Source organism: Sinohyriopsis cumingii, chromosome 1, assembly GCF_028554795.1.
Source record: "Sinohyriopsis cumingii isolate HCF-2022 chromosome 1, ASM2855479v2, whole genome shotgun sequence".
Taxonomy (NCBI): Eukaryota; Metazoa; Mollusca; class Bivalvia; order Unionida; family Unionidae; genus Sinohyriopsis; species Sinohyriopsis cumingii.
The window spans coordinates 88,114,450-88,139,271 of NC_142961.1; the positions used below are offsets into that span (position 1 = coordinate 88,114,450).

The 24,822-nt window shown below is 34.9% G+C and overlaps 1 protein-coding gene across 2 annotated transcripts in view; it reads left to right on the forward strand.

Annotated features, from left to right (window-relative positions):
- The first annotated feature begins 275 nt into the window (after positions 1–275).
- The window catches only part of LOC149807302 (5'-AMP-activated protein kinase catalytic subunit alpha-2-like), a 110,382-nt gene continuing 85,835 nt past the window's right edge, over positions 276–24,822 (forward strand). For both annotated transcript variants that reach the window (XM_089965047.1, XM_089965058.1), the window contains exons 1-5: positions 276–405; positions 11,181–11,322; positions 15,285–15,378; positions 19,820–19,964; positions 22,878–22,965. In XM_089965047.1, coding sequence (XP_089821173.1) covers positions 288–405; positions 11,181–11,322; positions 15,285–15,378; positions 19,820–19,964; positions 22,878–22,965 — 587 coding nt within the window. In that variant the 5' untranslated portion in view covers positions 276–287. The remainder of the gene's footprint in view (positions 406–11,180; positions 11,323–15,284; positions 15,379–19,819; positions 19,965–22,877; positions 22,966–24,822) is intronic.

Here is a 24,822-nt window from a genome sequence, read left to right on the forward strand (position 1 = left end):
GCGATCGTGCCAATAGCTTTTAAGGTGGACGGTGTCCGTGCGAATTGTCTCAGCCAAGGGATGTAACTAGTTCCGGTTATCTGCAATTAATTTTGATAGGATAATATTTGGGTAAAAGTATCGTAAATCGGTAAACGTTGGCAATGTATGCATGCTTCTAACTTTATTACCTGCATATGAGTATGCTATGACTGAAATAAAAATAAATAAAAAGTCAATAACATTTTTAAAAATCGCTGAATGAACATCATGTGTTACTTTCGGACATCATGTGACTTGTTTACAGCATGCGGAGAGCTGTCAGAAAAGTAAACATGGCGGAGAAAACACAGCAAGCACAAGTGAAAATAGGTCATTATATTATAGGGGATACACTAGGTGTAGGAACATTTGGAAAAGTGAAAAGTGAGTATTTGTACTAAAGTAGGTACAGCTGCAACTATATATTGAGTGGCATTGGTTTAAGTTGGGGATTTGCTGGAATTACTGGTTTGTAAACAAGTGTCACATGGCGGGGTGGGCGGTGTACATAGTTGATTCTGTTTCATGGCTCAAGGTCATTTATTTAATGTAAACAACAGCATGTGCTGGTCGTGTGTCGTGTGACACGCAAGGTTGAAAGATTTAGATTTAATTTGTTTTTAATATGTAAAAATACATTGTAAAAGTGCCCATAACATTTTGCCAAATTCGTGGGATAGAAAAACCAGCTCGAAGCGGTTACCAACAATTCTCCCGTATTTCGACATGACATGTAACTTATATTCTCTATTTTAACATCAAATTACGCCGCTACTGACACTTGAAAATCACATAGATTTGCCTTTGTAGTGAAGAATAGAGTAGTTGGGCTTTGTTTGTTATATAGAATGGTATGGGGGGGGGGGTGTAACTTCTAGGGCCTTTAATTATGTTGTTTGGGTTGACATATTCCTTCCCCAAAACTGAACAGCGTTATGTAATGTGTTCCCTGGTCGACTATGAGGGGAACTAGAAGCCAAAGTGTCAGTAATATCTTGTACACTTGGCAGCCCATATTGACATGTTTCTACAAATTAAAGTCTAATTGCTTTTTTCAGACTCTATAGTCCTATGATGTAAGACATAGCACATGTTTTTTTTGTTTTAGTGATATGTCTTACTACCCAAATAACGGCCTTGTATAGCATGTTCTGATGTCGGTTGACATCGGAATGAGTAGTCAAAGTTTCAGGAATATCTCACAAACTTGGCAGCCTATATCGAGACTCTTCCACTAATTTATGTGTAATTAATATACTTACTGTGCCATCTTTATCCTGGTGGAATGAAAATATGACACTAGCAGATGGAGGCATTTTCATGTTCTGTTGACATGCATTTGAGGTTGTTGCAATATGATGATAGTTGAGGTATGCCAAATTATGTTTAAGTAGGTTCATCTGGGGGATACGTTTCTTGAATGAAACAAAAACATTGCTTACAGTTCCAATAGGCATAATATATTTTTATGTTTATTAAAGAATAAAATTTCAACCTAACTTCATTTTGGCATTCCCAGCTTTCATTGCTTTCCAGTTAACTGAAATGTAGACCAATGAAATTGGAAAACAGGTTAATTTCTTTTGTGAGAATTTTGAACATATTAGAGAAAAGACATCAGGGTAAGTAAAGTATGACAAAAACATTATAATTTTACTTTGTAAAAAAGCATTGTTATTGGTTGCCAATTGTGTGTGATATACCTGAAAATTTGATTTTCGTTACACTGTTAGTCAACATCAAAACATGCTTCGCAGCACCATTAATTTGGAAGTAAGACCCATCACCCCCTAGAAAAAATATTGGGTGATGTGTCTTATGTTGTAGTACTAAAGCCTTTAATGCAATGGTAACCAAGGAATGCCAAGGTCAGTTTAAGAAGAGTTAAGTCCCTTTAGTGAATCTAAGCTATCTAATTGCTTTTGTCAGTATTAGACCTTTGAGTTATATTGTCACTGTGAATGGAGTAGACCACTCCCTCGATAACTAGTGCCCTGATAACTTGCAAACTAACTTATAATGTGGGGTCAGGTGTGGATCCCAAATTTTAAACCAGAAAATAGAACAAAAATTGATCCCTATTTGTTGAACTTGAAGAAAATCAAGATCAAAATTGGTAACGGAAACTTTTATATATTGCTCGTTTTATCATTGATTGCATTATGTTCTTTTGATCTACTCATATAATGACACACTGTACATCTGGAGGCCTTTCATCCACTGAATTCTGTTATTGTAAATATCAGCAGAGCGAAAATGATCACTTGATCAATGCATTTTCATACCATTTTATTGAAGCAGGACTGGCCTTTTAATTTGCCACCCATCTATTGCGTGAATATGGAGGACTCCTGTGGAAGTGATTTTCTGCGTCCATAATAAAGATTTTGCCTCCAAATTCCCATGATTAATGTTTCCCAGACATCTGTAGATTTGTTTCTGTGACAAGGAGAAACCAGTTTGGTTAGGAAACACCTGGCTGTCTACTGCAGAGGGCAGGTGATTACTGTGTACAGGTGACTGCAGTAAACCCCAGATTACTTGTATAATCTGTTGCTAAGGTGCCGTGTATATATTGAATTTGCACGACTCGATGTGAAATTTACCAGAGGCAATGTTAGAACTTACAGAGGTTTGCATATGTTAGGCCTCGTGTGAGAAAGCTTGCCAGTAGCTTCTCATGGGTCGGTGGTTCTTCCCGGGGGTTTCCCGGGTTCTTCCTCCACCATTAATACTGGCCGCCATGCATAGCCTATCATGTGCTGAAATATGGCGTTAAACCCAACAACAACAACAACAACAACAAATCTTAGGCCTCGCATTTGTTACACCCATTGTACCAAAATACTTTAATATGTTATAAACTCAAAATTGTAACTAAATTTATTTGTTTTCATTTTAAGAAAAAAAATCCCGGCAACATGTACTTGGAGCAAATGCACTAGTAACTTCATAACATACCGTTCATCCTAATTTCATTGTTGCTGATTACATTATTCTGACTATTCATACATAACACGATGAAGCATTAACGCTGATATATGACTGAACTAGACCCTTCTTTCCAATCAAATTGACACAACCAAAGACGTATTTATTTTTAAAAAGAGTGGTTTTCTTAATATACGCCTCTCCCTCGATAACTCGCGTACATGAGTATCCAAAAACAGGGACTGCACTATAAGCGAGGGTGCAAATTACAGAGGGACCTCCAAAACATAAGAAGTGCAATATCCACTGACGAAATGGGGGTGGCCACGAGAAGCTCTGGTATTTTATGGATGAATACTAGTTTTATAATCGCTTTGCGAATAACTATCAATAAAGCACTTTTTCTAATGAAGTTTTTCATTATTCTGTGTAAATTACTTTATTTTCAAGATGCAGAACATATGAAATTTCGTTAACATTATTCCAACTGATTTCAAGAACTTTCACATTTATGCAAAACATTTGTGTATTATGTCAGTGAGTTTTATTGTTGTTAATTAGTCTGGTTCCCTGCTTATTATGGTCTTGCAGTTTGAAGAAGAGAGTCTACAAAGCAGGAAGCAGCTTATCTGTTGATACACCACGAAACAAGATTCTTTTTTCCAAACACTCAGGATATTAATTTTGTTTCTAACAATTGTCTACATCAAACTAAATCTTTGTACTTTTCAGTTAGTAAAATATTGACACTATGACTTTTATTGCAAGTAATAGTCAAACTTCTCATCCTTGAGGATATCTCTTTGTACCAATTTAAGATTTTACTGGAACTCGCTTATTTACAATGATTCATATCTTCAAAACAAAGCTCTTTATTTCACAAAGTATTCATTTTGCTTCTTTGCCTTGCTATATTTGAGCACATTTATGATTGAGTGGCTTAAGTTGCTAATTATATTAAGTATACAATAATTATAACTGTTGATCAAATGAAATGAGTTCACCTAACATATAACCGGGGCCACTAGACCTTACCCATGTAGGACTTGCATGCCTTTTAACATTTCTTTTATTCCACATCTTTTATTTGACACAAAAGAGGCAATTAACGTGAGGGGACACGCTACCAGGCTAAGTGGGTCACCTAAAAAATGCAAACTGCTTGTATTGTGGAGAGCACATTCATGTAACACAGTAACGTCTGCATGGAAAACAGATTCGTTGCCATCTTTGTAATGAACTAGGACATATGCAAAAGTTGTGCACATACCAATAGGTAGAAGGCAATGATGTGCAGGCCTATGCAACACATATCCAGCAACAAAATGCATTAGACTATATGTATACTTTTAAATGTAATAATTATAATTCTATAAACAGATTTCAGGCACTATCAGATTTGTGTACAAAGTGCAACTTGCTAACTTATAAACAACTATGTGATACTGTTCAAGTTACTTCTTCTGAGGCTCCACAAGTATTTAATGTATCAGTGTCTTATTGTAGGTATGTAAATCAGTCTCATATTGAATATTCTCATGTGTCCACTACATGTGGTCATGGTACAACAGATGGATCTTGTGTGTTATCTACTTCATGTGTTTATATAAATAATCAAGGCGATGAAAATAAATCTGTCAAGTCTAAAAACAATACATTGCATATTACCTTGTCTGAAAATCAATCTTCTGATTGAAATTGTCATGTCTTTGGTCTGCTCAAAAGAGGTCTGCAAGTAATCAGCCAAAATATCCAACGCATCTTCCCTAAATTGAATGAGATTAAATTATTGTTACAGTAAACTAGATTAGTCAGTATTCTGGGTCTATAAGAAACCTTTCTTTCTGATGATACTGATGATATGGCTCTCCAATTACAGGGTTTCAACTTTGCAAGAAAAGATAGGGAACCCATGTGGGGTGGGGGTATTCCTCTCTCTGTAGGCAGTTCCATTAGTTATAACAGATTTGTTGATCTAGAGATTATTGGGGTAGAGAGTATCTGGATCAAAGTAAACCCTTGTCCAATCGAAGCCAATACTCTTTATGTTCAGTTCACATGCCACCTAGTTCCACAGCTGCTTGGATTGATATATTTGAGGTGCAAATTCAAAAAGCATTACTAAAGGAAGATTTAGAAACTATCATATTAGGTGATTTTAACATTGACCATATGAAAACTCCACCATTAACATGGACAAGTAACTTTGAAACTTAACAACTTAATTAATTAACACCCCAACTAGAGAACAGATAAAAGAGCTACTATTATTGATCATGTCTGTATTGATAAACCTGAAAACATAAGTGTAATTAATTTGCCAATGTATGCACTGAGTGACCACTATTCAGTCTGTATAACTAGACATCTTCCCAAATCATCTAAAAATGGTCAACACATTGAAATACAATACAGGGACTTTAAATAGTTTGAGGAGGAAGTGTTCTTGAATCTTTTAGTTTGCAAACCCTTCCAATGAGTCTGCAATATAGCTGATGTCAGTACTGCCGTAGACAAATGGTATCAGATGTTCAATGCAGCCGTAGACAAGCATGCCCCAATTAAAACAAAATGGGTTAAACACCAAATTACACCCAAGTGGATTACCCCTGAGATCAAGGAGGCTAGGCACCTAAGAGATAATTTCCACAAGAAAAAAAGACATGAAAAGCTTTAGAAAGTGGAGGAATAAAACCAAGCACCTGATAGATAAGGCAAAAGAGAACTACTATAAACAGGCTATAGATGAAAGTAAGAGTACCAAGACATTGTGGAAGCATCTAAAAGAGCTGAACCCATCCAGGAACAGTTGTCTTCCCCCTAGACTTAAGCAAAATGATGATCTAGCAACATCTGTAAAAGACATTGTGGAAATGTTCAATAATTTATTCAAAAGTATCTCCAGTAAGAGTATTCAGAACCAGACTAACATCCCAATTGAACTTGATGCTCTTCTGTCATTTATAAGAGCTAAAATGCCTGATGATAATATTTTTCAATAGTTGATTTTAGTGAAGTTTATGTTTTTGATATGCTGATTATGGTGAATATTAATAAATCCTCTGGTTTGGATGGTATGGGTCCACAAATTCTTACAATTGCTGCTCCATATATAACAAAGTCATAAAGCATGTCATAGACTTAAGTATAATGAGTGGTAATTTTCCAGAAACAATGAAATGTGCAATGGTTACACCTATCTTTAAGAAAGGAGAAAGGAGGATCCAAGGAATTACAGACCAGTATCAGTTCTATCTGTATTGTCAAAATTATTTGAAAAGCATGTAGCCATTCAGTTCTAAAAATTATTTGAAACACACTCTCTATTTCATAAAGTACAATCAGGATTTAGAAAGTACCTCTCCTGCCAAACATAACTTACCATATTAATTGATCTTTGGCTGAAGGAAATGAATAATGGACGTATGACTGGGATTGTTTTCCTTGACTTCAAGAAAGTCTTTGATCTTGTTGATCATGAAATTCTGCTGCAAAAGTTGGACTGTTATAGGTTCGACAATCCTTCTTTGAACTGGTTTAGATCATACCTAATCCAAAGGTCTCAACAAGTAAACATTGGCAATATTATCTCTCAAACTCACACAATTCATTCAGGGGTCCCTCAAGGCTCAGTTTTGGGTCCTTTCCTCTTCCTTATCCATATCAATGATCAATTATTAAATAATGAATCTACAAATACAGATTTGTTTGCAGGTGATGCAACCTTGTTTACATCTAGTTCTGATACTGAAGTTATCCAAATGAAATTAAACTCACACCTTATTAGAGGCCAAAACTGGGCACAACAAAAAAATAAGATGGTAATTAATGAAGGTAAAACAAAATGTATGATTTTAGGGACATCACAAAAGCTACACAAGTTAGGTAACCCAGAACTATCTCTTGCAATAAATAATCATCCATTAGAAAATGTCAGACATGAAAAGCTTGTAGGTGTGACCATAGATAATAATTTATTATGGAATGACCATATTGATAAGCTTTGTAAAACACTGTCATCCAAAATTGCCCTACTCAGCAGAATCAAGAAATATTTACCTTTGGAAACTCACAATCTGTACTGCAAGTCATATATTCTTCCAACAATGGATTATTGTTCAAATGTTTGGGGAAACAGTGCTAAATCTGAGCTTGACAGGATTTATAAACTTAAGAAATGAGCAGCACGCATTTTAGATGCATCTGTTGATCATCCCTCAAAAACATTATTTACTGAACTCAAATGGTTCACAACATTTGACAGGATAGATTTTCACAAGGCAGTTCTTGAATATAAATATCTACATGGAACTGCATCAGAGTATCTTCAGGACTTATTCAGGCCTTTTTCAACACGATACCAGTTGAGATCAGTATCACATGGGAACCTTCTAGCATCAAACCAAAAACAGAACAATTTAAAAAGAGCTTCCAGTACTCTGGTACATTTATGTGGAACAAGCTTCCACTACATGTAAAATCTGCTGAAAATAGTAGAGTATTTAAGAAGAGATATCATGAGCATGTATGTGCTTCTAAAAGCTAATGAAATTTAGTATTTTAATACTAAACATGTTAAAATAAACAATAATTATTGCTATCTTCATATAATGTGCATTGTTATACTTTCCTTAAGAGGGCCTCCAAAGGAGAATAGTCTTTGACTGATGAGTCACTCTCTACAAATAAAGCATTATTATGATTATTATTATTATTATTATTACTGCCAGATTTCCCAAGTTACCTTTTGATGATCAACCATACAGACTTGTGTTTCAGAACTTAAACTTGTTTCACTAGCAATTTGTATTTTAAGAATATAATCGGTAACACGAATATCTTAATTGCCGCGTATACATTTTCTTCATAAAAATCAGTTTGGAACCATAAGTGATCTGCTGACCAATCCGGTCATGGGGAAATAGGATAATGGTGGACATCGCTGAGTCTGGGAAGTATTTATTAGATTGTCTCTTTTCATAAACCATTGGACAAATATATTCAGAAAATATATTTCATAGAAAGCAGTCTAAATATTATGTTATTGAAGATTTAGCTTTAAATGCAGTTAAGTACATTAGAAACATATGAGACAATGCAGTGTTGTGGAATTCAATAGATGCTGCACGGTCAAGGTTGTATTTTGAGTTCACTAATTTTTGTGAAAATATGAAGAAAAAACCCAACCTGCAATGCTATTTAACCAGTGCCTAACATTATACCAAATATGTAGACAAATAATGAAACCTTATATTTGCAATCTTATCAGTGGATTGTTGTAAGGAAGCTATTAAGTGAGTGGTTACATTAAGAAAACTCCTATCTAAAAATAGATGCATTTGCATGTTTGTTGTGTTGATTTGGTTGATAAAGGGATTAGTTCACTTGTATACTGACTTTAATTCATCAGTGTATTGTCTATGAACAATTACGGTAAAGTTTTTTTCTGCAACAAAAGAATTGGGATAAACAGTAAAAGACCTATGAATTTGTCTCGTACATGGCACAGGGTTTGTTTCAAACACTCTTAGAAATTTTTTCATAACTTTATAGCTTTTTTTAAAACTTGAAGAAAGTAACAAGAACAATTCTTGATTACGGTTAGTTATTTAACTGTTTTTTTTATTTTATATATTAAAGTACTGCTTCCAGTAGGAGTAAGTACCAATTTTATTGATTGAAATTTTATTGAATATCATTATTTATGGTATACATATGTTGTTTGGAAAGAAAATGTTAAAAAATATAACTTCTTGTTAAATGTTGACAGTTTCATAGTGCTGATTCAGATTTCTAGTCTTTATCTACCTTTTTTTAATGATAAAACGAGCGATATTTCAGAATTTCATTTACCAGTTGTGATCACGATTTTCCTCAAGTTCAACAAATAGGAGTCATTTTTTTTATTTCTAGTTATAAAATAAATGGGATCCACACCTGACCCCACATTATAGACAGGTTTGCGAGTCATCAGGGTGCGAGATATTGAGGGAGTGGTGTAACAACCGAATTTCACAAAAATAAACTCCAGACCACAACCTTGATCTTACAGAGTTGCAGTGCTTTTAAAATTCCAGCACATAATATTTTTTCAATGTTTCTGACCTACATGGTTACATTTGTAAGCTATATCTTCTATCACATAATATTTTGACTTTGCTTTCAATGAATTGTATATTTCCTTGATCATTTTGCAGAATTATTTGGAAAACAATCTAATCAAGTAGCATTTCCAGGATGCAGCAGTGTCCACCATTACAGGTTCAGTCATGGTTTCAAGCTGATTTTATAAGGAAAATAAAGCAAACACCGCAGTTAAAATTAAAAAAAATTAATTTGAAAGTGTTTGTCAGCGATTATGTTTTTTATATACAAATTACTATTTACATCTTGATGTTGAAATATTGAAAAAGAAGTCATGTTTTCATCATCAAGTGGGAGGCCTCACTTATGAAAATTGAACAAAGATATCTTGCTTGACCATTAGTCTGTCAGCTATTAAAACATATGGCTGTGAATGTGGTTTGTTTGTTGGTGCAGTTGGTATCAACACTGTAAGTTTTTCCTTGGGCTATAACTTTACACTGTTAGAACCTCCTGGCTACAGAGCGTGAGCATAAACTTGTAACTGTAACACAGTCTGTGTCTAGAAGAAATTCACAGGGTTAAGTTATTTTTGCTTTCCAGACAGAAGAGGTGAAGTTTATATTTTTAGGTGATAATTGTCCATTTCACCTGGTAGCATTACCCCTGACATAATAAATTACTGTTCATTGGATCCCAAGGGCAGGGGACACTGTCCCTCTCCAGATTTGTGGTACACACCATTTTAGAGTTACAAGGGAAAATTAACTACATAATGCACTAAATAATTCATTGGACACCTACATTAATGTAATAAAAGTTTTATTATGTTGTTAAATAACTGTGAAAATTTTTAAATATCTGGTTAACCAGAAATGATCTGCAGCATGGAATTTTATATTTCTTGTATTGCTGTCGGTTCACTTTAGTGAAAACTTATTATCTGCCAGCATTTATTTTAAGAAATAACCGTTTTCAGATTTATTTCTGTTTCCAAACAAGCAAATCATTATTTTAAATGACAAATCACTTTAAATTCCAACTTGGATGACAATTACAAACCTTGTACGTACATCTATTCATTGCCATATACATGTACATTGTTTTAAAACCAGGACACACACAGTCAAGGTTTTGGGGACATAGGACAAAAAAAGTTGCACAAAACTCTTGAGCCCACATTGGAACACTGATAATAGTGAAAATGAAAACCTTCCTACTAAGACCTTAATACCCATAAGACTAGCACATGCTGTGACACGACATAATTGTCAGATGTCTGCTAAGTCTTGACCAGTGAAACAGCATGTTTCATTTAGTATTGCTGTGCAACATTGCTTAGTGATGGCGACAATAATACACAGGTTAAACAGGTACTACATTGTTTGGTTCCAGAGTATCAGACCAGTGAAATAAGGATTTACGTATAAGAAATATCATTAATATTTCTTTACGGCAGTGTCATAGTAAATAAGTAAAACATATACTGTATATGTTTTAGTACCTGGGTATCTGACCAGTGAAAGAGGGTTTCACAAAGAAATATACTTTTTAATGCACATAAGGTTTATAATGTACCATTTAGAGTAATGTATCATTTATAATACTTTTATTTTTCTTTGAAGCATTATAATTGCCAGAGGTAATTCAGGGTAAGCAGTTAACTCTCACTTACTGTAAAGGGACATAACTGGTACAATTTAGAGAGAAAGCATAGGTTGGAATATTCGTAAAATGTATGATTATAAAGCATGAAATTAGGACTAGTATCAATGCTTGAAAAGTTTGATCAAAACCAAAATGCATTGTCCATGGTTCATAATGAAATATAAAGAGATTAACTTTTGAATTGACGAAAGAATTATATATGGTTGTAAATTCCCACTGAACAGGAAAGGATTGTAATTAAAATAACTAGAATTATATATGGTTGTAAATTCCCACTGAATAGGAAAGGATTGTATTTAAAATAACTGTAGAATTATATATGGTTGTAAATTCCCACTGAACATGAAAGGATTGTATTTAAAATAACTGTAGAATTATATATGGTTGTAAATTCCCACTGAACAGGAAAGGATTGTATTTAAAATAACTAGAGCCACTGTATCTTTGTGCAGTGACTATTCTCATTTATTTTTCAGTTGCTACACACCATCTAACAAATCATAAAGTAGCTGTGAAGATTTTGAACCGTCAGAAGATAAAGAATTTGGATGTCGTTGGGAAGATAAGAAAGGAGATTCAGAACCTTAAACTGTTCCGACACCCCCATATAATCAAGTTGTGAGTATTTAAGGTCATGTGTAGGGTTTTCATGCTGGATGTTTGGTATAATGACTTGAATTGGGTTAAAATAGTGCAAAGCTGGTGAAAATGGGAAAAAGTGAGCATAGACATTCTAGATTTATAATGTTGAAATTACTGGTTGCCTTATTGTAAGGCCACTCCAGGTGCAGCAGGAAGGTGGCATCATAACAGGGATGGCCTTTGTAGTGGTGACTCACATGTGTAAGAGTAATTTCATGTGAAGTAAGAAAGTTGCATCTAGTTCTGAAACCTTGAATATTTTCATTTTAAAATCATATGCATGCTGTAAAATCAATGTGATACAGACTGTTACTAATGTTAATTTTAAAAAGAATACTGTGAATACTATCTGTATGTTCCTACAAGTCAAAATGGATGCAATACAAGCACCTAGATCAAATGACTGTTCTGATAATTTGTATATAATTTAGGTGTCACATGAGTTTGCTAATGAGTGAGAATCACACAATAATGAGGTGATCATGCATCTAATTGGCTGAACTAGAAAGCCATATTTCTCCTTCAGATATGTTACCCAATCATATTACATTAGGAATGTTAACCTACTACCTAGCAAATCCAGCTCTACTAAACAATGAAAATTATCTTTTTCTGTCTCGTAATCCATTGGATCAAATTCATAATACAACCACACTGTCACTGGCCGTTCAGCCTTCCCAGCATGACAGATGCATACCTTCATGTTCCTGTCTACCCTACATCACTGAAATTTCTCCATTTGGCTTACCGCGATGCAGTTAAAAGTCCTTTGGCCTGAACATCAGCCATTGGGTTTTTACCAAGGTTATGGATTGCATCATCATCCTGTTTGGATCAGCTTCATCTACAACGATTGTAGTTTACCTGGACAGCTTCCTCTAGAAACATATGGTAAGTTCTATCCTGCTCCAAGGCAGGAATGATCTCTCTCTTTTCAATCATCTAGGCTTTCTAGTGAACTGGGGAAAGTCCAGCCCTTTTTTCTGGGTATAGAGTTTATGACCTACCAGAATCTGGTACGGCATCTTTGTGTTCACATAGGATTGTTGAACTCACTGAGTCCATTTCCAACAGGACTTGGATTTCACAGAGAGTGTTCTTGCAACTCCTTGGTTTATTCAGTGATCCAGCTTGGTCATCATTATAGGCATTTGCCTTTCCCTCACAAGGATCCAGATACCAAAGATAATCCAGAAGTTACAGGGTCAGAAATGAAAGATGATTCTGATAGCCTGTCTCCCCTTTCAGATGGGACAAGTCCTGGATCACTGCTCTTTTGATCTAGTGATAGATCTGCCCCTGAAGATTCTGACCAACCTGAATCTTTTTAAGCAACCATGGTTAGGGGTGTTCCAACCCTGCCAACACCATCTTCTGCATGTTTTGCTCTTGTCTAGACAGCCTTGCAAGACAAACAGTTTAAACTTTCAATTGTGGAGAATCTCAAGAGCAATAAGGCCCTCCACTCTGAATGCTTATGAAGAAAAGTGCTTTTGGGGAGTGGTGTCATATCAATAAGATTGTCCCTCTGGTTGCCTCAATTCCTTAACTGGCCATCTTTTTTCTTTTCAAAGAGAAACAGTTGACCCCAATTACTATCAAAGGCCAATGTTTGGTGATATTGGACACAATCAGGTATCGTGGTAGGCATTATATTGGGTATGGTAAAGGTATATCAGATCTTTTTAGCCAATTTGATCTCAATTGGCCAAAATCTTTCACTCTTTTTCAAAATGGAACCTGTCTTGGGTTTTAACATGGCTCAGTTTGAATAAATTCTAACCTTTGGCCCACACTTTGCTCAGGCTAATATCATGCAAAATGTGTTTCTTGATATGGTTAGCTTCAGCACTCTGGGGAAGCAAGCTACATGCCCTTTCTGTTGACCAAACTATCTTCAGTTCAGATCAGATGGTTCGGTGGTCCTCTTGACACAACCAGGCTTTGTAGCCACAAATAGATTACCATCCATTGGTAACTGAAGAGGAATCATTCACTTGCTTTCTTCCATATGCAGGTTGAAAACAGCGGTCATGCAAGATCCTGTGTGTGCTCTCGAGCACTACTAGAAATGCGCAGAGACAAGCCATGGCATGTGCAAACACTTTTGTCCAATGAAAGCAGGGAAACAGGATAACACTCCTCAAACCCTTGCTTTGAAGTGAGATTGGTAATATGCACAGTGTACTCTGAGGTTTCACAAGATCGGTTGCCTCATGAAGATTACCACTTATAAGATTTGTGAGCGTTGCATTCAGACAGAATATTTTGACAGAGATATAATAGAGGCTGTTGGCTGGCATGCAGAGTCAACCTCTTAGAGCTTTCATCTCAAAGATTTAGCTTTACAGAGGCAAACCTTGAATCTGATATTTCTGGTTATGGCAGTCCAGATGACTGTCAGACCCACTTAAAACAATCAACACTACATATCAGTTTTGCTGGATTCATTGCTGAAATTTTGTAGGTAAGATTTCAAGAATTATCTTCTTAACCATATATAGGGGTCACAGGTCAAGTGACCCTAGCAAACAACAACCCAGTAAGCAAATTATTTAATAAGTTTTTCTTAGAATACTACTTAAAAACACTACCCATCATGCAGGTATTCACATTAGTATATCACTCGGACAAAATTTAGCAACTTCTGGTAAGGGGAGGTAATGGGCAAGAGTTATTGCCCTTTGCCTATGGGGTTGAACAGAAAAAAAACAATGGTTCATCTTTAATTAGATTCTCAAGTTAGTAGGCAAATGTTCCTAACATAATGTGACTGGGTAAGTATTCACAAAGGAACGTAATTTACTTAAAATTTGCATTCTGTTGTGATTTTATCAAACTTGGAACATGGGCTTGTATCATCATGATATCAAAAGACTTGGATAATGATTGAGATCCACAAATATTAACGAGGTCATCTTTTGCATATGATTGCCTGAGCTATTGTTTACACTAGTGAGACCATATTTTGGGTCCACTTTCGATAAAACTTGAAATAAAGTCTTTTTTGTCAAGTTCTCTGAGGAATTCCTTAGTGATCAAAATCCATGCATATTAACGGGGTAGTCCTGCATCTGATAGGCTGAGATTGTTACCACTCTGGAACCCATATTTCCAAGTTAGTTTTGGAATATATATATTGAACTCTTGGATGAGTTTGATAATGAACTAGATCAACACATTAACTAGGTAATTTTGGATTTTGTTGGATGAGCTTGTTGGAATGTTAGCGACTGTGTTTTTTATCCTCTTTTGAGTAAACTTAGTAAATAAACATAAATGATCAGGTTTATTGAAGGAACAAATGAAATTGAGTTCCATGCATATTAATGAAGTGTTGTTGCATCTGATTACAGGTGTTTTTCAAGACTTTTTGGCAACCCTGGTTCTTTTGAAGTTTTCATCAGATTCACTAAATAGGCTTATATCGTCAAGCTATCAGATGAGTTTGACTACGAGCAAGAAATATGCATAGTAGTGCTGTGTGTCTGACCGGCTGAGTTTGCTGCTTGAGAGATGGTGCTTCAGACTTAAGTTTCATAAAACATAGGTCAGTCAAGTAGTCAAATGGTACTGTGTTCAGATGTTGATGAACTTTATTATGTGCAAAGCTTGTGCATATTTATATGATCTTGCATCTAATTGGCCAAGTTTTTTACCACTTTAGACACCGAATTGTTTATGGGATCTTTCATTGTGTTAAATTAGTTCACATGTATATTATCATTTTTTAAAAATGGTTTTGATAGTAAGTGAAATTGCAATTACATATATTGCAGGTATATGTATAATTCCTGTGGTCAGGTGGACCATCCCATTATCAAGGGAAAATGCATACTATCCTAAATGCAGGTAGCTAGCTAATCGGAACTTCAGAATTTATTATGTGATGAACAAAATAATTTTTCATATGTATATTGTAATTTCCTTCTTTGTAGATATCAGGTTATATGCACGCCTAGTGATATCTTCATGGTGATGGAATATGTCTCGGGGGGTGAACTCTTTGACTACATTGTCAAGCATGGAAAGGTATGGACATTTAGTTGTGTGATATGTCTGTTGTTTATGATCAAACATAGGGAATATTTTTATTATCTGCTTCTGAACCCATTCACTACTTTTATAAGACTACTAATTATTAATTGAGTAAGGTACCAATCGAAGAGTTGGGGAACACTGGCTACCATACTGCAAGATCAGTTCATTGTGTATAATATCAGCATGGAGTTATTTAGAAGAAATTTTAAGTCTTTTATCCATGCTTTCAGCTTCTTCATAGATTCTCTCTGTATGCTTGAATTATATAACTCTTTCCAACAGGCAAAATAATCCTGTTTCTATCCTGTGCGAGGATTGAAAAATACAGCTTTTGCCAATGTCCACTTCAGGGATTTTTATCTTCAAAAAAATGCAGTGAATTACACCATATTGATCGTTTAGAAAGTTTTGTGCTTACTTCATCCATTAAGCACAGTACATCTCGTGCAGATTTTTGTTTTCAGCGCAACATGATGGGATAGGAAACAAGTGAAAGAGGAGTAAGATAAAGTTCCTCAACCAGCCCACAGGTCCTGACATAGTTGCTGTGGCTTGTAAAGGAGAATAGCTTTGCACACCATGCTTCTCACAAATCACATCTGATCAAGACCATGGAGTGAATGTTTTCTCAATAAACTGGGCATGATTTACTCTTTCAACCCAAGCCTTTGCTAAAGAGTTTCATGGAGAGAGAGATAGAGAGGGAGAGAGAGTGTGTGTGTGTTTGTGTGTATATGTGATTTTTAATGTAGCTGTAACAATATTTCAGTCATTGTTATGGTGTCTGCAGTGTGGCAGTTTATAGTAATGTCCAGAACTGGGGCAGCATGCTGCAGACATATAGCATTATGTCCTAAACAGTCACTTTATCCTGAGACTAGGCCAACCAGTCCTAGCAATAACCTCTTAATGTTGAGTGCCAAGCAATGCAGATGCTATTGACATTTTTATAAGTCTTTGCTATGACTTGGCTGGGGTTCAGACCCACGACCTCCAGCATCTGTGGCAGATGTTCTAACCACTTAGGCCACTGACGCAGTCTGGAGAGAGAGAGGACACCTTTTTATATGCTTTTATTTTGACACTGAAAATTTTATCAACATTATCAGCTAAATACAGTCTCTCAAATCATATGATTCTGTTGTAAGAGAGAAGTGTTGTGCTTATGACTGCTGAAGATATGTAACAATATATGTATTCAATCTCCAGAAACAAGGAGAAAGTTTCATATTCAGCCACTACTTGAAAAAAGTGCATGATCAGATTGGTAAAATAGGTCCTCTTCACAAGCATATCTGTCTGAAGCAGATGTGTTGATAATTAAAGTCCTGTTGTGGATGAATATCTTCTTATTTACATGCTTTTTAATATAATTACTTGCATATCTTTTTAAAACAACAAAATAAATTATAGGCTCAATTTATGATATGGGAGAGGGCGAGGTAGTGAGTTTTTGTTGAGAAATAAGTTGCAGGACACCATTTTATATCTAAAAGTGAATGTCATTATTTTAAATTAACCACAGTTGAGAGAACATGTAAAATTAAACCACAAGTTAAAGAGAAAAGGAGAGAATAAATAGTGAACAAAAGGATTGAGTGCTTGTTTTCTCAACATCAGGAACTAGAATATCTCAAACTTGATTTAATTATTATCTAAAAGTCAGCTGAAAATACAATTTATTGAATCAAAAAATATCTTTGAAAGAGAAAAAGACCCATATGCAGAATTGCCAATGTCAGACAACTAAAAAACTATTTATTCACATTACTGGATATAAGATACTTAAAACAATACGAGTTTTTGAGCGGATTTTTTCCATTTGCAAAATAAAAAGACATGCATGTTTTGATGTTGTAAGACACAGCAACACAGTAGTTCAAGGCATTTTGAAACTGGCAATTGAGTCCCACCATATCTGCCATACTCCCAGACAGTGTTGGTGGCTTTTTGAGACTCAAAAAGTTGATTTTGAGGACATAAGATGGGGGAGGAGTGCATTTGATTCACAGAAGTGACATCATCCAGTTGAGAATAAGTTGTCTTTTCTTGTAAGCATAAACAGAATGATTGGAAATTCAAATCTGAATAAAAGAAAATAACTTGTATCTGTTCTTCAATACACTTACCAGGACCAACAAAAAAATAGTTGGTAGATTTAGTCTTGTTCAATATCACCACCACACACATACATGTGGGAATGTTCACTTATTTACAACCACACTGACATTAAATACAAAACATACACATTTCTGTCTTTAAAATCTATTGGATGGCAAAATATAGACTTTATTAGATGCAGCCTTTGCTGTATTCAGTAGTTTAGTAGGGGGCTTGAAGTTAATGCTGGTTTCATATGTGTTCATCTTAGCACTCAACAGAGACTGTTGTTCAAACTTCCTTGCTGGATAATCTGAGTGAATCCTGGTCGGAGGTGAGTTCTCGACAAACATAACATTTGCTTCGTCAGAACTGTTTCTAATTCAGTTTGAGCACAAGATATGCTTGTCTCTATAGAAAAATGAGTATACATAACATTTAGGATTTACCATTTTGCTGGGGGAGGGGCATCATATTTTGAAATTTAATGAGGGCTTTAGAGGTAATACAGCATTAATAAACACCTCTATCCAGTATAGGTGTTAACACTTTATCAAAACAAATCGGCTGTAAAAACATGAGCGTGTACTTTTTGTCTTTCAATCAGTCTATTTCATGGCTCAAATTAAAAATGTCAATTAAAAGTTGCTATTTTAACAAGATTGAGATAGCCAGTACAAATAAATAGAACTAACCTGAGTGTTAAGTTCAGAATGTTGAATTTGTTCTGGTTTTCCATCAATTATATACATGTGATACTGCTTTTCCATCAGTTATATACATGTGATACTGCTTTTCCATCTATTATATACATGTGATACTGATTTTCCATCAGTTATATACATGTGATACTGATTTTGCATCAGCTGTATACATGTGATACTGATTTTGCATCAGTTATATACATGTGATACTGCTTTTCCATCTATTATATACATGTGATCCTGATTTTCCATCAGTTATATACATGTGATACTGATTTTCCATCAGTTATATACATGTGATACTGATTTTGCATCAGTTATATACATGTGATACTGCTTTTCCATCTATTATATACATGTGATACTGATTTTCCATCTATTATATACATGTGATACTGATTTTCCATCAGTTATATACATGTGATACTACTATTTCAACAGATGTCATACACTCCAAAATTAGATACTCCCTGTTCCTGCTGTGCTTCACAATGCAAAACCCATCAACCAGGAGTTCTGAACAAATTGGATTGTTCTTTGAATTTTACCTATGCAAATTAGCATTATGGGGTTCTCCACAGCAGTCATCAAATAACACATCACTGCATCTATTGTCAGCCACTTAAGTGATGCATGCAGTGGTAGTTGTTTTCACCTGACCACATTGCCTTTTAATTGTCTTTATGACGATTCGCTGTATATACTGCCTAAAGGATAGTTTTACATGGGCATATATTGAGGTGGTGTTTTCTTCCCTCATTTTTCTTTCGAAGATGGCTGAAAATCATGGTTTTTTAAAAACATGACTGTTTGGGGGATGAGATTGGGAGTAAAAGAATTGGTTTAGCATGACACGTGTGCTCCACACACACACACACTTTTAACAACTTGACTGTCAAGGAAAATACATCCTTGTTCATTTGCAAGAAATCACACAGTGCTTCATTATAGTGGTTGAACTTGTGCATTTTTGCTTTATTATTTTAATGAGTGTTAAGGTTTCATCACACATGACAATTTACTGTGTACCTTTCTCAGTTTTAATTTGGGGATCAATTATATTTACCTCGGGTTCACACATCTGCATGTATTGGAGAAAAGATTGACCTTCTTAGTGATTTTCATGCCCAGAGGTCTTTCATTATTTGTTGCATATGATAATTTTCTTCCAGGTATTGTGGGTACAATAGATAATGAGGGTATTAGATTCCCCTTTGTAAATATTTTCATTGATATAAAATTAAAATATTCCAGTTTACCATTGCAAAATGACTGAACTTTCTTGTTAGAGTTTGTAGTTATAATTTTTAATTTGGCGAGGTTTTTGTTGTTGAAAATCTGGAGGAGGAGAATGTACTTAAATAGCTATGCTTGGTTGAGAGATACACCATTAAATAGCTATGCTTGGTTGAGAGATACACCGTTCTTTTGATGGCACTTTTTCTGTCACCAGATGGTGCTTTTTACTTTACATTCAAAGAGCGCTCTATGTTAGAGGTTTCAGTACAAGGAAGAGGAAGATCAGACTGAAAATTTTTGAACTCCGTGTTTAAACTTGATTAAGTTATCTGTAAGACATAATTATTTACTCATGACTAATTGATTGATTGATTGATGTATATTTTTAGCTAAAGGAAGAAGAGGCAAGAAGATTTTTCCAGCAGATCATCTCTGGTGTTGACTATTGTCATCGCCATATGGTTGTACATAGAGACTTGAAACCTGAAAACCTCCTTTTGGACAGTAGCCTGAATGTCAAGATAGCTGACTTTGGTAAAGCTAATATTTCTAGCCACATATGTAGGAAAGATTCTGAACATGATGTACAAGCTCAAGTTCATAATGTCAAAATATATCTACATTTCTAAATTAAGACTGTTGCAGGAGAATAAAATCTCACAATAGCTTAACATTGAACTTCATTTGTTGATTTATTAGAATCACTTGTACAAAATAAATCTGCTGACACTATGACATGCTCTTGATGCCTATAGTCAAAGAATCAATATTTTCTGAATATGAGCTTTACTGTTTTGCTAAATGTCAAAAATACTTATACAAGACTATCCCTGTGTTGTTTATTTTTTTGATTTTGTTTTATATTAGTTGTGCAGTGATGTACAGTTTTATTTTGGTTTGCTGTTTTGGCAATACATACCGCAACGCTATTTTTGTACCACTTTTTTCCCAGTCTTGTTTTTATCTTTAAATATGTGTATTCCTCACAGTTTTTCCAATTTAATTTAAGAGCCTTATTTTCTTACTCATCTGGATACACTCTTAACATGGGATTGCAAGAGAATGTAAAACATGATGCACAGGACCATTATTTGGTATTTGGGCACATTTGAAATGGGCTGAGGGTGCAAATCAAAACCAAGGGATATTTTTCTGGTTAAAAATAATTTATAAACTTCACTTTGCCTCATATGTTTATGTCCTGTTCATAATGACACTAAATGAACGGTACTCAATCCAGACATAACAAAGTGAAGAATCAGATTGACCTGTTCAGGAATGAGTCCTTAATACTGCTGGATGAGGATCCTTTGAAATGGTGGAAAACTCAAGAGTACAAGTTTCCACTCCTTGAACAAGAAGCCAAATAAAAGGCTATGCATTCCTGCAACTTCTGTTCCATCGGAGAGAGTCTTTGGTACAGCAGGAAACATCTTACCACACAGAGGGCAGCTTTGTGTTCAGACATTGATATGTTAATTTTCATTAAAAAATATGCAGTGACTTGACTTATTTAGCATCTTGATAAAAAAATTGTAAAAATAGTTCAGATGTGTTGAAACATTTAAAACAATGCCTCTATGAAGTTCAAATCAAAACAGACTAGAAATGGCTGATATTGTTACTGCTTTCAGGTGTTTATTGACTGTATACATATATATATATATATATATATATATATATATATATATATATATATATACACACATGCACATCACTCCTTCACTACAAAACTTAGCATTATAACAAGGTTCCTATCATAAGGCAGGTATGGTCATAGATACATTTTTCAGTAGTAGAGTTACATGTATTTTACACATTGTTATATGGTGATCTCACTATATGTAGTATAATATGTGGCTGCCATGGATAGCATTAGAATGAGCGAGCATTTTTTGGGGTCGTTTTTAGTTCACCTGGCCATAAGGCCATGTGAGGTTATGGAATGGCCATTTGTTAGTTGTCCATTGTCCATCTGTCCATCAACAGTTGCTTGTTGCTATCCCAGCGTCAATATTTTTGATCCAGTCTCAATCAGAGTGTGGGGTTATTTCATCAAAATCTTGAAAGAGGGTTGATAATGAGTGAGAGCCATGCATGTAAATGAGGTAATCCTGCATCTGATTGGTTGCCATTCTGGAGGCCATATATATGATTCAATTTTGATCAGACTTATGGTTTTATCATTAAGGTCTTAAATGAGTATTGAGTGAGATTCATTCATACTAATGATGTAATCATGCATCTGATTGGCAGAGCTTGTTGCCACTCTGGTGGCCAATCATTTTGAGTATGATGAAACTTGGAAAATACCCCTTGTATTACCAAGATCTCAGATGAGTTTAGTAATGAGTGAGATCCATGCATACTAATTAGGTGGCCTTGCATCTGCTTGTCTAATGTTATGTCTCTGAAAGCCATATTTCTGTTCTCATTTGAAAAATGGGCTTGTATCATTCAAATCTCGGATGGGTTCAATAATGAGAAAGATGTGTGCATATTTATGATGTGATCTTGCATCATAGTGGATGTCCTTGTTGCCACTCATGGGGCCAGATTTCTGATCTGATTTTGATCAGACTTTGAACTTTGTTTATATCATCAAGATCTCAGATGAGCTTGACATTTTTAGTGTTTCTTACATCATTGCTGGATCATATATATCCTCATCATTGTTGTTCTTAATACTAAAGAGATGATGATGGATTACTGTGTTAACTGCCACTAGTTTGTGATGCACAATACTAATCAAAATCATACTTCAATCATCAAAAGATACTTAAGCTGTCACATGTAATATTAACTTCAGATCAGAACATCTCATGTGGCTTTACATTTTGTTATCTCTTTTTCTTTCCATCATTGTGCAGAATGTGGAATTTTATGATACAAAATAGTTGTAACAGGAAGCATTATAATTCAGAGCTTTAGATTTTATAAGCATTGAGATGATTAATGTCTTGATATATGACAGTTTGGGGACATAAGTTTCTATTCTGAAGTGTTAATACTCCACTGAATTTAAAACAACGAAATTAATTTCAAAATAAGAGTAAAGTCAATTTAATAATTAAATTCTTGCCTTGAGCTCTGATATTTATCAAAACTAAACACTTAAGATCCTGATTTAGAGCTCTCTGTAGCAAAAGTCCCAGGTTAAAGAACATTATGTTTTGGAATTCTGGCATTACAAATCTAGCCCATAGTTTTCTATGTACTGGACCCATATTTTAGTAGAAAGGCCATGGACTTCCATTTTTAATATCCTTATGAGAGATATGACTTGTGACTGGCTTTTGATTATATTTTGCTGACACACTAAAAGGTTAATTTTTTAAAATAAATTTAGGGAGACTATGGTATTCATTATTGCAATGCTCCCTGACATTGAATGTTTTTAAATTGTGAAACACTGTTCATTCAGATGTATTTTTTTCAATGTTGTAGGTTTGTCAAATATGATGTATGATGGAGAATTTCTCAAGACCAGCTGTGGCTCTCCAAACTATGCAGCTCCAGAAGTCATTTCAGGGAAGTAAGTGATAAAGTGTTTGTTAAAAAGTCACAGGACCCAGAAAGGGAGACATGTCAGACCTGCCAACTCTTATGATTTAGCCGTAAGTCATACAAAAATTACCATTAAAATACAGACTTTAGACATACTAGCAAAAACTACAGAAAAATTGTTGCCAAATAGTCCAGATAATTGGTTCATCCATGTTTTATTTCAATCTGGGTTTCATCTTAGAATTAGTAAAATTAGTCAGGGAACCAGACTAACTTTACGACAGCACCTCAGACGCTTGAAACTGAACCTATTTGTTCATGTGAAGTGTCTGCATGATCAAACTGTTGATTATAGAATTTTTAAAAATGGCATCCAGAAAGCGATGCATTGTTAAGATGAAAGGGAAAATAAGCTTTTACAAAAGTGTTAATAATCAACACAGAAGAATAAAAAGGAGTATTTAGATTCTTGTGAATAAAAGCTGAAAACGACACAATTATGCTTATTGGGCATCACAAGCCAATTTGGGGGCCCCGAGTGATCTAAAGCGTTCTCCGTTACTGATCACTGCCATCTCACCTCTGTCTGTGTGGGTTCGAGTCTCGGATTCAGCCAGTGTGGGTATGTGAGAAAGCTTGCCAGTAGCTTCTCGTAGGTCGGTGGTTCTTTCCGGGGTTTTCCCGGGTTCTTCCTCCACCATTAATACTGGCCGCCATGTATAGCCTATCGTGTGCTGAAAAATGACGTTAAACCCTACAACAACAACACATGCCAATTTGAGTATATCTTGTGGTGGGAAATAAGATTGCCATTGTGAAATGGAAAAGAATTTCCAAGAATTATGTAAAGTTGAGAGATAGCATCAAGCCATTGAGCTGCATAGGGCTGCTTGGAACTGGAGTTTGTGCAACTGTACTATTGGTAAATGAAGTACACGTACTTGACAAACTTTTCAGTTGAACTTAATGTTTATTGTCTATGCATTGAACTTTTAATTGCGTTTTCCAGCTTGACAATAGCAGTTCTTGATATTTTGTTGCACTTACTGAAAATATGTCATTCTTATGGGAAAAAAATCAACTGCCTTACTGAGACAGACTTGTCAGGGTTGGCAGGCCTGACATGTATTAAGACCAAACAAAAATCTTGTATACTTACAATAAACACCTACATTGAACAAAGATGTTTTAATTGAGTCGAGTGCTTTTTATTCATTACTACTTTAATCAAAGATTCAGTTCTGTTTTGCTGAGGTTTTAAATGATTTTGATTTAACACTGGGCTGTACATGAAAAAGTTTGCTTTGCAGGAACACTATGCACATGTTTAAGCAGTGGTAGGTTGATTTATTTTTTTTCATTTATTTATGTTATGTACTGGAAACATCACATCTACTCAACTGGCAAAGCCCTAAGTACAAGAATACTTGAATGTAATTCTAACATATGCAATTATTATATTTATTGCTTTGTTTTGTAATGCTTTAAACAATTTGCTGCTTGTTCAAATAACTAACCATACCTACATGTACATATATGTGTCTGGTAATCCCAGCATATGTAGTCTCAAACCTCATTGATGTGATAGGGAGCTTTACTGGTTGCTAGAAAAAAAAAATTGCTTTTAGTACATGTACTTTATTGTCAGACAATTTTCTTCTCTTTTTGCCTATTAAAAATTAAATGGGACATGTATTCATATGCATGCATGCATGCATGTATGTATGTATGTGTATGTAAGTATGTATGTATGTATGTGTATGTGTGCATAATCAATACAAAACAATACTTACCATATACATGTTAGTTTAGTCTTCAGTAGTCATGAATAATTATTATTAGTTACCTTGTTATTCTATAAAATTATAATCCATCTGAAACAGCA